The following is a 14,110-nucleotide window of genomic DNA, read 5'->3' as shown; positions in this document are numbered from 1 at the left end:
CGAAAAATGCTTTCTCAGAATGAAAGTCATCGCTGGTTCTCTCCGTACATCATGTTTTATTACAATATATGTTGAAGGTTTCTGACTATTTCGTATGAATAAAATGGTTTGAGGCAAAAAGCCATGCATTTGAGGAAAATATGATGCTTTAACTTTGCACTTGTATAAAAATACCAGCAGATGTGTGCATACACTTATAGAAGCATACGAGGTATATACATACACACACACACACACACACACACACACACACACATAGCCTCTTGCTAATTCATCTGTTCTGCCATACATTGTCTTGATGGTCACTCAACTTGCAATAATTACAGTAACATAATCTCTTATTTCACCTGTGCAATAGAACAGAAAAGTCATTTCCCCTGCAAACTCTTATATTGGTCATGGTCTTACAATACCCTATAGAAGAAGAAGAAGAAGAAAAAGATTTTTTAGAAGAAGAAAAAAAAAAAGAACAAAGAACAAAGCCAAGCTGTGCATTTTCAGATATGTGCATTCACATGATTTCGAAATCTAGCTCTTTTTTTTTTTTCCAGTTAAGAACATTGCTCTACAAGCAACTGCAGTTTGTGTAATGAAGCGATGTTAATTATTTACAGGCCTGTAAGCTTTTTCCACATATCAATCTATTTTCTCTTGTAATCCACGTCATCTACGTGCTACATTACGGAGAATTCATTTGTGGCATCGCAGTTTTATGACTTCTCCAATTTCCGTGACTGAAAGCCTGTGTACTGGTGTGATTGGTAAATGCCATTACAGCTCACTGCTCTTCAGGAGGGATTTAACATTTAACATATATTAAATAATCTATTCATATGTTTTAAAAAGAATTTATTAGCTGATTGATTGATTGATTAATTTCATTAATTCTTTCTTAATTTACTATTCATTCAATAAATTATTTTTTCTTTCAATCATTGAATATTTATTGCTCTGGTCTGTTGATTATCCCATTTGTTAATTTACCACTTTGTAGATGTTGTACAGTATCTGTGTGTTCTATCTTTAAGGAACAAAGATAATTTATCAATTAATGGGGGATATTTTCTAAAGCTGATGTGCACAGAATCTTTATTTTTTTGCATTGAAATTTCTATTCAATACGGCATGATAAGAATGTGCTATACTTGAAGAGAGCCAACCATTTGACAAAGTGCATTATACACATGACACAGATTTAATGAAATTTCTTACTGTCAGTGATTATGTGGTGGATACTGTTTGCCTTCCTGCAACCTCTTACCTCTTCAATAATACAATAGTCCTGATTTTTCCTTGTGAATATTCATTTCCACTGTCATGCAGTCACATGTACATGTATGCATTTAGGTACCGTAATCACTAAATTCTCGCATTGTTGGTTGAGTATCGTGAGATTTTATCATCATTGTACTGTATACGCTATATATTTCGCGTGGGTTTTATTTTCGCGAATTTCGCGAGTCGGGAGCTATTCGCGAAATTAACAACACGCAAAAATATTCCCTTCCAAAATGAATCCCTTGCCTTGACGATACGATCATTTTACGGCTTACCGAACAGACCATTACTGGCTAAGCTTGTTTACGTACATATAGCATGTCCACGTCTAACTACTAGAATCTCTAGTATACACAGCCCAGTCACTGTGGTAGCATTCGTTGCTTGAATGCTAGTAAGTTGAAAATTCACGCTTTCTTTGCCACTTCATATTTTCTCTGGTCCCCCAATCGCGAATTTAACCACTCGCGAATTTAACCACTCGCGAAAATGTGTGACATCGGCAATTCGCGAAAATTTATGTACGCGAAAATTATAGCGTATACAGTAATTGTCCTCATTGGATGATTTGTCACTGAGAATATAGATTTCTTGTGATATTTCTTTGCCGTTTAGTTTATATGTAAATATTACAGTGATTTCATGCATTGTGTGTATTATTAGCCATTCAGCTTCATTCTGCCATTCATAATTCTTATTTGATAAATCACATAAAAAGAGACATATATGTCAGCGCTAAGGTGTCATTTTCAAGCATGTTATTATGGAAGCTGATGGAAAACAGTAACAACTGAACTTGAATATACCATCTGGCGTTGTAAAATTAATTGTTCAGGATACAACATACCGTAGCTTTACAGCCCCCTATGGGCCATTTTCTCAAAATTTGATAACTATTACCTGGTATGTATCACAGTTTCACCTCTAATGGGACTAACTTTTTGAGTTGGGTGTTACAATGTCTTTGCTTTCTTTGGGTGTATGTATGTGTGTGTGTGTGTGTGTGTGTGTGTACAATGTATGTGATTGTGAAGTAAGCCTAGAAATTTCTTCAAAGCTCTGTCTCTTCGTGTACCGTGTTCGCATGCCCGGCTCAGTTGGTAGATTGTCAACTTTGCATATTTTGCTCAAACGCATGACCACACACATATTGATTCATAAAAATGCAGTATGCCAACAGTACACTAAAAATGTCACCAGTGCATAATTCTTTTCCTCACACATATTTTGTAATACATCACAGCAAATCTTGCAGTTATCTGTGCAACTTTTCTGTACGTGCATTTCTAGAATAAATGCCTTCTTAAGCAGTAACATGGTTTTAAAAGGCAGAATGTCTGAAAGCGGTCATGTTTTGCGGTCTCAGAATGTTGTGGCACACAGGGAGTTTACACCGTGGCACATCAAAATTAGCAAACACTGAAAGCAGCAGGTTGGCCAGTGTTTATTGCAGAAGCTGTGCTCATGTGTACTCTAGTGCAAAGTGATGATGCAGACAGCTGTGTGTGCTTTTTGTCTTCCTCCCAGGCTACAATTCAAAGAGGCAATATTCCAGCAGCTGGAGCCACAGCTCCGCCCACTTGCTGCCCAGCAACACCCGCACAATCCTCAGCAGGTTAGTGGAGAAACGGCTCAAATTGGGACTTTTGGCCCACGAGCATGTTAATTATGTCTAAAATGATAAAAAATGAGAGTGATAAATCAGTGAAATCTTGAGCTAAATGTGATGGGCGACTTCGAAAAGACATTAGGTGTGTGTTGAGTATCACAATAAAATCAAGCAATATTGCGATGGCCTTTAATAATACGTAATGTCAAGAAAAATTTATAAGAACGCACGTTTATTTCTCTCTTTGAATATGATCTCTTCAAATATGTTATAGTCAATCCACACATGCACATATACCCACACACACGCTCAGTTATATCCCCTATTTTTTTTTTTTTTAGGTCACAGTAGAGATGTATAATATACTGTAAAACAGTAGAGATGTATAATATACTGTAAAATGAGGAATGTTCATGTGCATATTAATTTTGCGAATTTGCGAGAGCCAGGATTTGCAACATTAAAATGCTCACAAAAGCTCTTGTCTATACTATATGTATTGAATGCCAATGGCAATTCACAGAAATTCTATGCCGCGAAAATGGCCGACAGCACCAAATCGCAAGAATTTCATACTGCGAATATATCATGTTTTACAGTATGTGTTCATCACATAACATCATTCAATACAGAGTAATCTGTCTCTTATGATATGTAAATGTATGTGCATAGCTATGTTTGTTGTTTTTTTTTTGCCTTTTGTTGTACAAAGAGCTCAAAGTGCAATTCCATACCATGAGTAAATGTGCTTCTGAATAATGAATAAGATAAACTTTGATGAAAGAGTAAAAAGTGTGTGCATGCAGTTCTTTTGTTAGAGCAAGATGTGTGAATTCATTGACATGATAGGTCCAAACTGCATGTCTTATAAAGTATCATTTCTGGCTATGATGACTCAGATTTTTCTTCACTTTGAACTGAAATCATATGTTGAGAGATCTTTTGTGATTCTGAGCCAGAAGATTGTTAATAGAGAGAACAAATGTTCACAGACAATCATGAGATTTTGCATCAAATGGAAACTCATTACAGCAGATGCTACCTATCTATTTTTCAAGTGCCATTTACCAAGAAATGTCAGAGCAAGTGTCCTTTACTGAAGGTTATTTTTGGTTTCCCTTTTTAAAATCATGTTATTCAAAGCATGTCTTCATAATGGTTTACTCAATGAGAGGTACATGTATTTGAGTTTAATGGAAAAACCTGAAAGCATTTAATAAGATGTAGAAACTGGTCTATTCATAAGTGTATGTGCCACTTATGAATAGAGATTTCTGGAAGAGTGCAAATGCCATTAATATTAAAAAAAAGAGAGGATGTAGGATGTGCTCATAATGAATTCAGAAGCATACCTTACTGAATGAGTCTATTCAGAAATTAAAGAAATCAAATGATGTTTTAGTCGGGTGTAAATGTGGTAATGAATTACCACTCATTTTGCGAGATACTTTGATATATTTAATAGTTAACTATACAGTAAGGTTCATGTCAATGTAAATTGCAGTTTATATGAATGTAGGGCACAAGAAATCTTATTTAAGCAATGCATGTAATTATACATATTTAGATGTGTTTGTGTGTAAGGTTATACTACTGGGGATGCAGTTCAGACAGAAGTCAAATTTGATACTGCACAAATGTTTTCGGTGGAAGAAAATGTTGTATCGTGTTACTTGCCAACTTTTTTTCTTGGCAAAATTGTTCAAGATTGTGCCTTTACGTCACAGCATTTTTTTTTTAACCTTTATATACCACACAGCAACAAGTTTTTCTACAACAACTACAAGAGCACTACTACCAGCAGTATATGCAGCAGCTGTACCAGCAGCAACAGCAACAGCAACAACATCCCAGTCAGCACAACCACCAGCAACAAGTGCAGCTCAGCCACTCTCGGCCAACAATGGAAAACACGACAGGTATGTTTACTGTCTACACAGCTCACCCCTTGGTGGAAATCATGTCATATCCCAGGATGAAGAAAACAGGTGCATAGATCCATAGTCCCCTGGGGGTATCAATATTCAAACCGAAGAATAATAACACATGGTTTGAGATTTCCTGTTGTGGGCGCTGTGATTGAATAAAAATGTGTCTTTTTTTTTTTCTGTTGTCTCGTTTCTCGTTTTAATGGCAGATCATTCATTTTCAATTTAGGTACGTTAATAGCTATGACGTCCTGCTGGAACAGATCAGTACGTTTATGTATATATGTATGTGTATTTCGCTTGTTTGTCTGTTTGATTGTTTTTTAAATCAAGGCACTGCACTTTGGTGTTTTTACCCCCTATCTGGCAAGGATGACCCAGAAATTCTTCACTTTGACCTGAAGTTCTCTGTTGAGAAGAAAGTCATGAATCTGAGCCAGAGGGTTAATACTCAAGTGTAGATGTAAAATATCTTGGGAGAAACCAGCCTCAATTTGTCCTATAATGTCGATTACATGCTAACATACTTTTGATCATTCAGGTAACAGAAATTTACACACATTATAAAAACTTGGGGAAGCAATTCATGCTAATAACAGGGCTAGGTGGAACCAGCTGTAATAATTACTTTAGTGTTTGTTTCATGAAAACTTTCTACATATGTCTATAATTCGAAGCAAATTTGATTTTTAATTCAAATGGGAATCTGAACATGTGCTCTTTGCTTTATCCTATGTAGAGTTGTAAAGTAGTAACAAAGTAAAAGTGTGCGATTCTGTCATGATCTTCTCTTAAAAGGTTGAGGGGAAAGTTTCAGTCTTTATTTCTAAATGCCCGGCATTCATGTTTGCCATGTCTTGATAGCTTTGTCTCATTAACTCTTTATGTGCCACGTTCGCATGCCTGACTCAGTCGACGGCGTGCCAACTTCGCATATTCTGCTCAAATGCACAAACCCGCCCAAACCGATCGATAAATCGCCAAATGCCACAGTGCAGTGAAAGCGTTTCATGTGATTCCGTTCCTCTCATACTTAGCTTGCATTTTATGTGATGATTGACTGGCAAACGGTGTTCCCTACTGGATTTGCGTGTAAATTCTAAGTTTCTGCCACTGTTTTGTGTCCAAAAGTCAGGCCTTTACAGTAATGTAGCTACTGGTCATTTGAAAGACAATCAATCACAGATTTGACATGCAATTTACATCAAAGCAACGCTTGGCATTTTCTCTACAACTTTGCACACTACATGTCCAGCTCAATAGAAATGTGTTACGTAGATTTGAAAAACAGAACGTTTTCTCAAAGTATGACTACATTGGTATCTCAAAATAATGTGGCACACAGGTTTTCCACCATGGCATAAAGAGTTAAAATCCTCTAAATCATTACTTGTAATCTTACAAACTTTGAAATAACTTGGATTTTGTTATATGATAGGAATGTAATAAGTGAAAGAGGAATGAAGTGTGACAAACAAAGTTTAAACTTTGAAGTATCACAGAAAATTGTCTCTAGCCTGTGAAAAGTTTTTGAAATGCTTTTTGGGACACTATTTCATTGTTTATCCTGCTGTTATTGCACTGTATGAAAAAGCTGCTGTGTGTGTCTGTATGTATTGCCATTGTTGATTTTAAGTGTTGGTTTGTTGCAATTTTCATGTGATATTATTTCCAGAGGGTGTACCAGCCCAAGATGGCACAGCTGGCAGTGTGCTAGCACAAGATCTCCACAACCTGCATCTGGGTGATCAGGATAATGCTGCCCCTCCCAATGGAGATGTCAACACAATACCCCTCAACAGTGATGGTGCGTTGAATTCTAGTGGATTATGACTCTCCCCAAAAAACACCAGTGCTCTCAGTGATCAAGAGCACCTTATTGTTCAGATGCCTGTTTAAAGTCAAACAGTGCTTTTTGATATCTTGATTACAAAGCATTTTCACTGTACACAAGTGTGATATGAAGATTTTTTTTTATTGCTATCTTGGCTGCATAAGTTATTTGTGAATGAAATGATCATTTCATTTTTGTGATAGAAATTTCAGTGATAGAAATACTCTTTATTTGTATTGTGAATATCGAGTTATCGTAATGACAAGGCTGGTTTGCATATATTTAATGCTCAAAAACTTCGACACAGAAAGTAAGAAAATGTTCACATTTGTCTCCTTGAAGAGATGTAAAAGAATTCTTTAGACTTCCGGTAAGAAGCATTTAAGTTTGAAGGCATGGAACATATTTCTTGTTATAAAGGGACTGTATGTTACACATTTAATTCACTAATGACATACAGCCCTACCAAATTATTTGCCGAGCATTTGGTCTTATAAGAATCATATTATAGCAGTCAGATTGTATCAGCAGCATGTAATGGCATTTTACTATTTTGCAGTCACTATTCTTCAATTTGTGTTATTGCATGACTCCTGTTGAGTGATTCTGTCTATCTATCTGTCTATCTATCTATCTATCTATCTATCTATCTATCTATCTATCTATCTATCTATCTACCTATCTATCAATTTACTTATTTACTTTTTTTTTTTTTCTTCCCTCAGAGGAGCAATATCCAGTCATATCCAAGGCATCATGCTGGACACGGAAAAACATCAAGGAGTTCAAGAAGGAGCTTGCCTCGGAGAAGGAATCCGTGATCAAGGTCGGGCACGGGGAAACGGTCACAGTCCGGGTGCCCACCCATCAGGAGGGCAAGTACATCTTCTGGGAGTTTGCCACGGACAGCTATGACATAGGCTTCGGGCTCTACTTCGAGTGGACCGAGTCGGACAGCAACGCCATCAGCGTGCATGTCAGCGACTCCAGCGAGGAAGAGGAGGAGTTTGAGGACGAGGAAGGGGAAATCGGTAGGTTTGCTGCGGATATCTGGACCTGAAGCTTGAAGACCAATTTCACACCAAGTGCAAGTTTGCTCTTAAAGGGGCATTCCAGACGATTTTCATAATTTCACATCATGTAGTACATAAATCGACAGCTCCATTATATAGATTTGTGGAATTTATTGTGGTCCTTGAGCAGAGAAACCAATACTCTGAAAAATCTTAAACAAATTACGCTGAACAGTGTTAATGACATAGGAGCCTCACATATTTCAGAATTGTAGCAGTGTAATTCCATTACAATACTGCTTGCTTAACAAGTTCACTTGTGTAAAATGTATGCATGTCTTCTTCTTTTATTCTGCTTCCTTGAGCCCCAACTCATACTTTCTTATGGTGAGGCTGCCATGTCATCATCCTTGTTCATTGCAATTTGTTGTAAATTTTGAAAACACTCTTATTCCACCCTCAATCACTATAAATTCTGAAACTCTGTACTCAGTATAATTAATTTATAGTTCAAATGTAAAAGTCTGAAAATCATCTGGAGGTCTCCTTTAATGGGATGAAACTGAAATGAATGTGACAATATTAGTAGAACACACAAGTAGAGTTTGAAGAAAATTGGACAATACCTTCCAAAAGTTATGAATTTTTAAAGTTTTGGTGCAGCCATCACTGGATGAGAAGACTACTACAATTTGTGATGTCACTACAGGACAACGATACAAAGAAAGTAACGAGAATTCAACATATTGTCTTTTTTCTAGCATAAGAAGGGAGCACTTAACTTACCTCTGTCAGAAAGCAGGGGAAGTAATATTACCCGTAATATATTTCAGTAACAAGTCGAGGGAATGTGTACTTTTCATAAAAAATGATTTTTTTTTTTGTGTGTGTGTGAAATTATCTTTCTATTTTCTGTTTATCATTGTCCTGCAGTGATGTCAAAAACTGTTCTAGTCTTTTGACTCAGTGGTGGCAGCACCAAAGCTACGCAGATTCATAATTTTTGTGCAGATTGTCCAATATTCCTCAAATATCAGTGATATGTTGTACTAATCTGCTACATTCACTCAATTCAGATGCATATTTGGATTTCATTCCACTTTTATAGATTTTTAGAGATAAAGTTTAGAGGTTCTCTCAAAATAGGATGCCAAATAAAGGCATGGAATTTGACCGACTCACATGCTTTCACTGAATAGTGAGAATGTCACACTCATCATCATACTGGTAATTGAATGTTCATTATTCTTAATGTTTTAGGAAAAGGTGACGTGGAGCGGGGAAGTAAGGATCGCGGTCCCCCCATGGATGAAATCATCCCCATCTACCGCCGTGACTGCCACCAGGAGGTGTATGCCGGGAGCCACAAGTACCCGGGGCGGGGCATCTACCTGCTCAAATTCGACAACTCTTACTCGCTCTTCAGATCCAAGACGCTCTATTACCGCGTCTACTACACGCGGGACACGCAGCCCGGGAGGACGCCGCCCGATGCTGTCGAGAGTTAGGAACAGTGATGAAATATCTCGTACATGATTGATGGAGCGACTAGAAAAGGGTGTTTGCTTCAGGCCGTTGGTTGTGAGAGCAAACTCCCTACTCTGTCTGAGATGGGATTTGGCGTATAGCCCAGAGTGAAAATGTCATATGTCATAGAAATTTACCCGTGTATCCACATTATTCCTTTCACCTGTCAATACTTAGCCATAAACAAAAAGATTTGATTTGATCATGTGACATAATGAAGAGGAAATTTTGAAGGGGGAAATTTGATCCTGACTATGTGCTTTGCTATTTACCTCCAGGTGTTGTCTTGTTGGGTGTCCCTCTGACATTTAGATGTACAGGAAAATTTATGTCAAACTGTTGCAGAATTTTAAACAGGTCATGTTGGTAAGCATCTTGGCATGGGACAGATGTATTTCAGTTGCCAGCAAAGTGAAAGAAGCTTTTCTTTGACCAATGTGAAAAGGGAGAAATGTTTTGTAAGGAAAAGTATATGTCAAAAATGTTTTGAAATAGAAGAACATAGATATATCAACTCTCCTAACCTGTTTTGTACATGCAACAGAGCAAGCTCAGCCTGGTGTTCACAGCCTGCGCATATATTGCACCAAAGAAGAAATTTGACTTGTGAATGGAGTTTTTTATGTTTCATTGTCCTTTACAAGGGAGGTATGAACAAGCTGAGATAAACAAAAAGCTCAATAGATTAGGCGACGTGGGCAGAACCTGGCGCTTTCTTTTTTTTTCTTCAAAGAATAATTATGCCATTTTTATTCTTGTTTTTGCCTTTTCAGTAGCCCTATATGGCTAATGCTTCAAGCACACAAAACCCAGAAGTGTGGTGTAAAGGTGTGATACAACAATTTCATGTCCTTTCGCTTTTTTTTTTTAAAGATATTCAAACTGATACAGCTGTGTGTACATGGCAGTGTTGCTTTTCCAATCACAGAGACATATGTGAGATGGTAATACACTTGTCTAATTTTGTAGAACTGTATTTGAGACAAACTAGACAGGACTAGTGCAGAATTATTATTTTCAGTGATACTCATATACACAATGAAAATACTATGGCAACATATATATTTAGTCACACTTTTAGACAGAAGAGACGACGCTTACACTTACGTCTACCGTTATCGCGAAATCTTTCACTGTCACTTGCTCACAGCTAAATGTATATTTAAAATGTAAAAGTAAATTTCAGGTGATATCGATAATATAATCACAGAAAAAAAGTGGAAAATGATATTTGATTTAAACTGTGTTAAGTGCCCAAGTAGAAAGCAAGAGTGTGGTTATGTGTGTGAGCTGTAGATTGTGTGACTTCATTGAGCATAAAGATGTCCTGTAGACTTTGTAAAAGACTAGTGCCCATACCAATTATCTGGAATATGACATTGTAATATTTGTGTTTTATTTATCTCATATCTTGTGTTGCTTTCATATTTTGTTGTTCAAATGTGCATACTATCGGTTACCGCAGTATGGTACAATATCAAGAACCTTGGATCGGTATTGTTTTAGGAGTAGCTTGAAGGTATTGTGGCATCATTCAGTGAATTTTGCCGTCAGTTTAATAGACACTTAAAGGCTCTGTAGCATCTATGAGACAATTGCTGCAAACATATAACAAATCAGCTTTTTAATCCATCATTTAAACTCTCCTGCTATTATCAAACCATACCAGACCAACCCTGTGCAGTGCTAATTCAATCTATCAGCAACACATATACATTCATCCACTCTATCACGTTGCCTGTTGGGAGCCGTGAGGATGTCGACTCCAAAGAGTTTTAGTTTTGGGGGTTTTTTTTTAGATTTAATTTGCGTCACAAACCATAATTCTTTTCATATAATACATAGCATGGCTAAAGTAGAGGATGGTAGGATCAGGAAAAAATGAAGTGAACAATGCCCAAGTTCATTCAATTTCTAAGTAGTATTACAACTTAGAAGTTGAAATGCATATCTCAATGTATGCTTTGAAACCAGAGGAACAGGCTTGCACTCATTTAGTTTCCTGTAATATTGCTTTTGTCACCTTTCTTTACAAAGTACCCAGATGACTCAGGAGTGTAAAGACAACATTGACCTTATGAAACCGTAACATTTGTCCTGAACAAAAATTCACTTGTTTAGCTAGAGATGCACGTATAACTGCTAGTACCTTCATTTGCATACGTTGCGGTGTTACATGGTTTTTGTTTTTCGTGCCAATACACTTTCATTGTGTTATCCCTGCCTCTGTGCAGTGTTGTGTACATTGTGTCAGAATACGACCAATCATGTACATGTATTGTGTTTTGTTTTTGTTCTTCTTCTTGAATAAGAATTAAATGTTTGTTTGTGCCTGCATTCACGACTATCAGTTACTAAGAGGTGCTAAGGAGCTGGTCATATGCCGAAGCTGTGAGACGATGGAGATCACAACACACACACACATAGACACACATTGACACACACTCATAAGCATACATAAACACACTTACACACATTGCAGACATAACATGTATCACGTCAGCTATGGAGCTATGTGGTTCTTTCTTATATTTCATTTTGTAGCCATACTTAATTTCCTGTGAAATCCTTGTCCCTATGACTTGGGAACTTTGTGTGTTCCTCTGTAACGTAGGATGGTTAGGTGTTCAGTTATATATATTCGATTGTAGAGCATCCAGGAGGGGATTTTACAGAGTTAAAAGAATTCTTGTTCCAAATTAAAAACCACCTCAAGGAAAGCAAGCAAAATATGGTACAGTGCACTCCCGTTACAACGAACACGGTTATAACGAAATTTCGTTATAACGAAGTAAATCTCTTGGTCCCAAAATTATCACCATTAAAGTCTATGGTACAAAATTCGCTTATAACGAACACGGTTATAGCGAAATTTCCGTTATAACGAAGTCTTTTCCGAGCGCCACAGACAAAGAAAAACAAAAGAAATGTGCTCCGTTATAACGAAATGCGAATTGCTTTCGAAAATACGCACAGGAACAAGCATTTATAGCGTCTCTGCATGGGTGAACGCTTCACACCACTGTGTGTTCGCTCCTTGTGTCACGCACAGTTTCTGAGGAGAACTTGCGTTTATTATTGTAATACAGATATCCCATCACATTTCACATAGCTTTCCAGTGTATGATGAGTATTCAGCAAACATAATATGATTTAATACGTGGTTCCTTGTTTTCTTTATAAATTGCATTTGTTCGGTTATAACGAAATTTCGTTATAACGAAAGAAAACTGCCGGTCCCGAGCATTTTGTTATAACGGGAGTGCACTGTATATGTTCAAAGCCTTTGAGGTTACTGAGATGGGCTTTTATGTTTCTTAAATTCAGGCTCTGGAAATTATCATGATTTTAATTTTTTGCTTCTGATTTGTTTTGTTTCAATGGATGATCCGAATGACATACAAGATTTGTCTCTATCTTGTATGGCATGAGAACCTACAATGAGTTTTTAAACCAATTATGTATAGGAAGTGTGTGGTGAGAACACACACATTCTATCCTGCTGGGTATCTGGTTGTGTCTACTATTTGTTTAGCGATCACCAATAGACATGATGTATTTTGATGAAATGCTGCCTTTGTCATTCCCTTCTCCATGACTTGGTCTAACACATGTCTAGATTGTCTAACAATGACCCTGATGTCAGTAGTTTGATTTCCTGGTGAAATCCAAGTAGGGCAAAGAGAGCAGAGAAAGTGTAGTATATTGAAGTAAAACGCTTCTGCGAACAGTCTGTAGAGATCTGTATTATTGTAGTATTAACATTACTTTTTGGCTGAGGTTATAGAATCAGTTCCGTAAATGTATGATAAGATGAGAAATGCAGGCATGAGGCCGCATGTGGGATTCCTACCAGCATTGATGCATCGAAGGTCTAAAAATATATTCGCTAATCATGAACATAGCCTTGAGTTGATTAATTTTTTAACTTCTACAGAACTCATTGATGCATGTATTGAGAGCCTTGGAAAGCATTCCTTGATATTAAAACTGGGACATGAAGTTAGGAGGTAAGAAAAGCGAAGAGAGAGAGAAAGTTGTGTTTGCCTTTCATTTGACTTATTTTTTTTTTTTTGCTAGCTGGTTGCTTATGCTCACTTTGTTGGGTCAGATTCGCCGATATATCAATGCTATGAACCGACACCCAAAACGAAGACAAAAAGAGTGAAATCAGACTCCAATACTGACATGTGGTTCTACCCAGCTATCATCAGGGATATTGCTATCAGCAAATCATTAAGAGAGACATGGTCTTGTCTCAGAAGGGGGCATGTCAGCATGGCGTGCCTCATCGTAATGACCTGAATGTTTATCCATTCTCTCATCTCATCTACTGCTTGACGTTTGTATCAGATGGAGAGGGATAGATATAACCAGGAGACATCAGAGTTGGCTGTTCATTATACCCATTTGAGATTTGAATGACAGTTGCTTAGCAACAAGATGCACTGCCTGAATTGGAGAAGTTCTCCAAATTGAGCAAGAGCAATCATTATCTTGTCTCCATGACAACACCATGATAATTTTTTTCCCCCCAAGTCTGTTGGATACCACATAACATGATGCCATGAATACGTAGACATGATTTCAAACACATGCCCCAGACAGCTGCTTTCATCAAAATGCATTGGCACACTGTAAGGACTACTGTAAAAGGGGATATTTTCATTTGATTACATGTACCCAATTCATGCACAGTTGAGCAATATGGAATTCATGTGTTGCTTTATTTTACCGACTCATAAACACATTTGTGTTTGTTCATGTGCACGTGCTGCTCTGTTAACATGCGGCATGAATTGAGGGAAAACTTTCCACACTGCAAAGTTTTGTTTTTACAGTAGACCCCAACTGCATGTGTCCCCAACACCACACAGGACATTGATGATGCTTGCAATATAATAGTGTCTGTATTGCGTTC

General features: G+C 37.3%; 1 protein-coding gene across 1 annotated transcript in view; it reads left to right on the top strand.

Annotated features, from left to right (window-relative positions):
* Positions 1 to 9,924, top strand: part of LOC140236612 (Golgi resident protein GCP60-like) — a 38,185-nt gene extending 28,261 nt beyond the window's left edge. The window contains exons 5-9 of the mRNA XM_072316536.1: positions 2,806 to 2,893; positions 4,647 to 4,806; positions 6,491 to 6,622; positions 7,375 to 7,680; positions 8,923 to 9,924. Of these exons, the coding sequence (XP_072172637.1) occupies positions 2,806 to 2,893; positions 4,647 to 4,806; positions 6,491 to 6,622; positions 7,375 to 7,680; positions 8,923 to 9,170 (934 nt within the window). The 3' untranslated portion in view covers positions 9,171 to 9,924. The remainder of the gene's footprint in view (positions 1 to 2,805; positions 2,894 to 4,646; positions 4,807 to 6,490; positions 6,623 to 7,374; positions 7,681 to 8,922) is intronic.
* Positions 9,925 to 14,110: the final 4,186 nt, after the last annotated feature.

Source organism: Diadema setosum, chromosome 1 (genome assembly GCF_964275005.1).
Source record: "Diadema setosum chromosome 1, eeDiaSeto1, whole genome shotgun sequence".
In the NCBI taxonomy this organism is placed as follows: domain Eukaryota; kingdom Metazoa; phylum Echinodermata; class Echinoidea; order Diadematoida; family Diadematidae; genus Diadema; species Diadema setosum.
The sequence above is the reverse complement of the archived record's forward strand: the minus strand, read 5'-3'. Positions and strand labels throughout refer to the sequence as shown.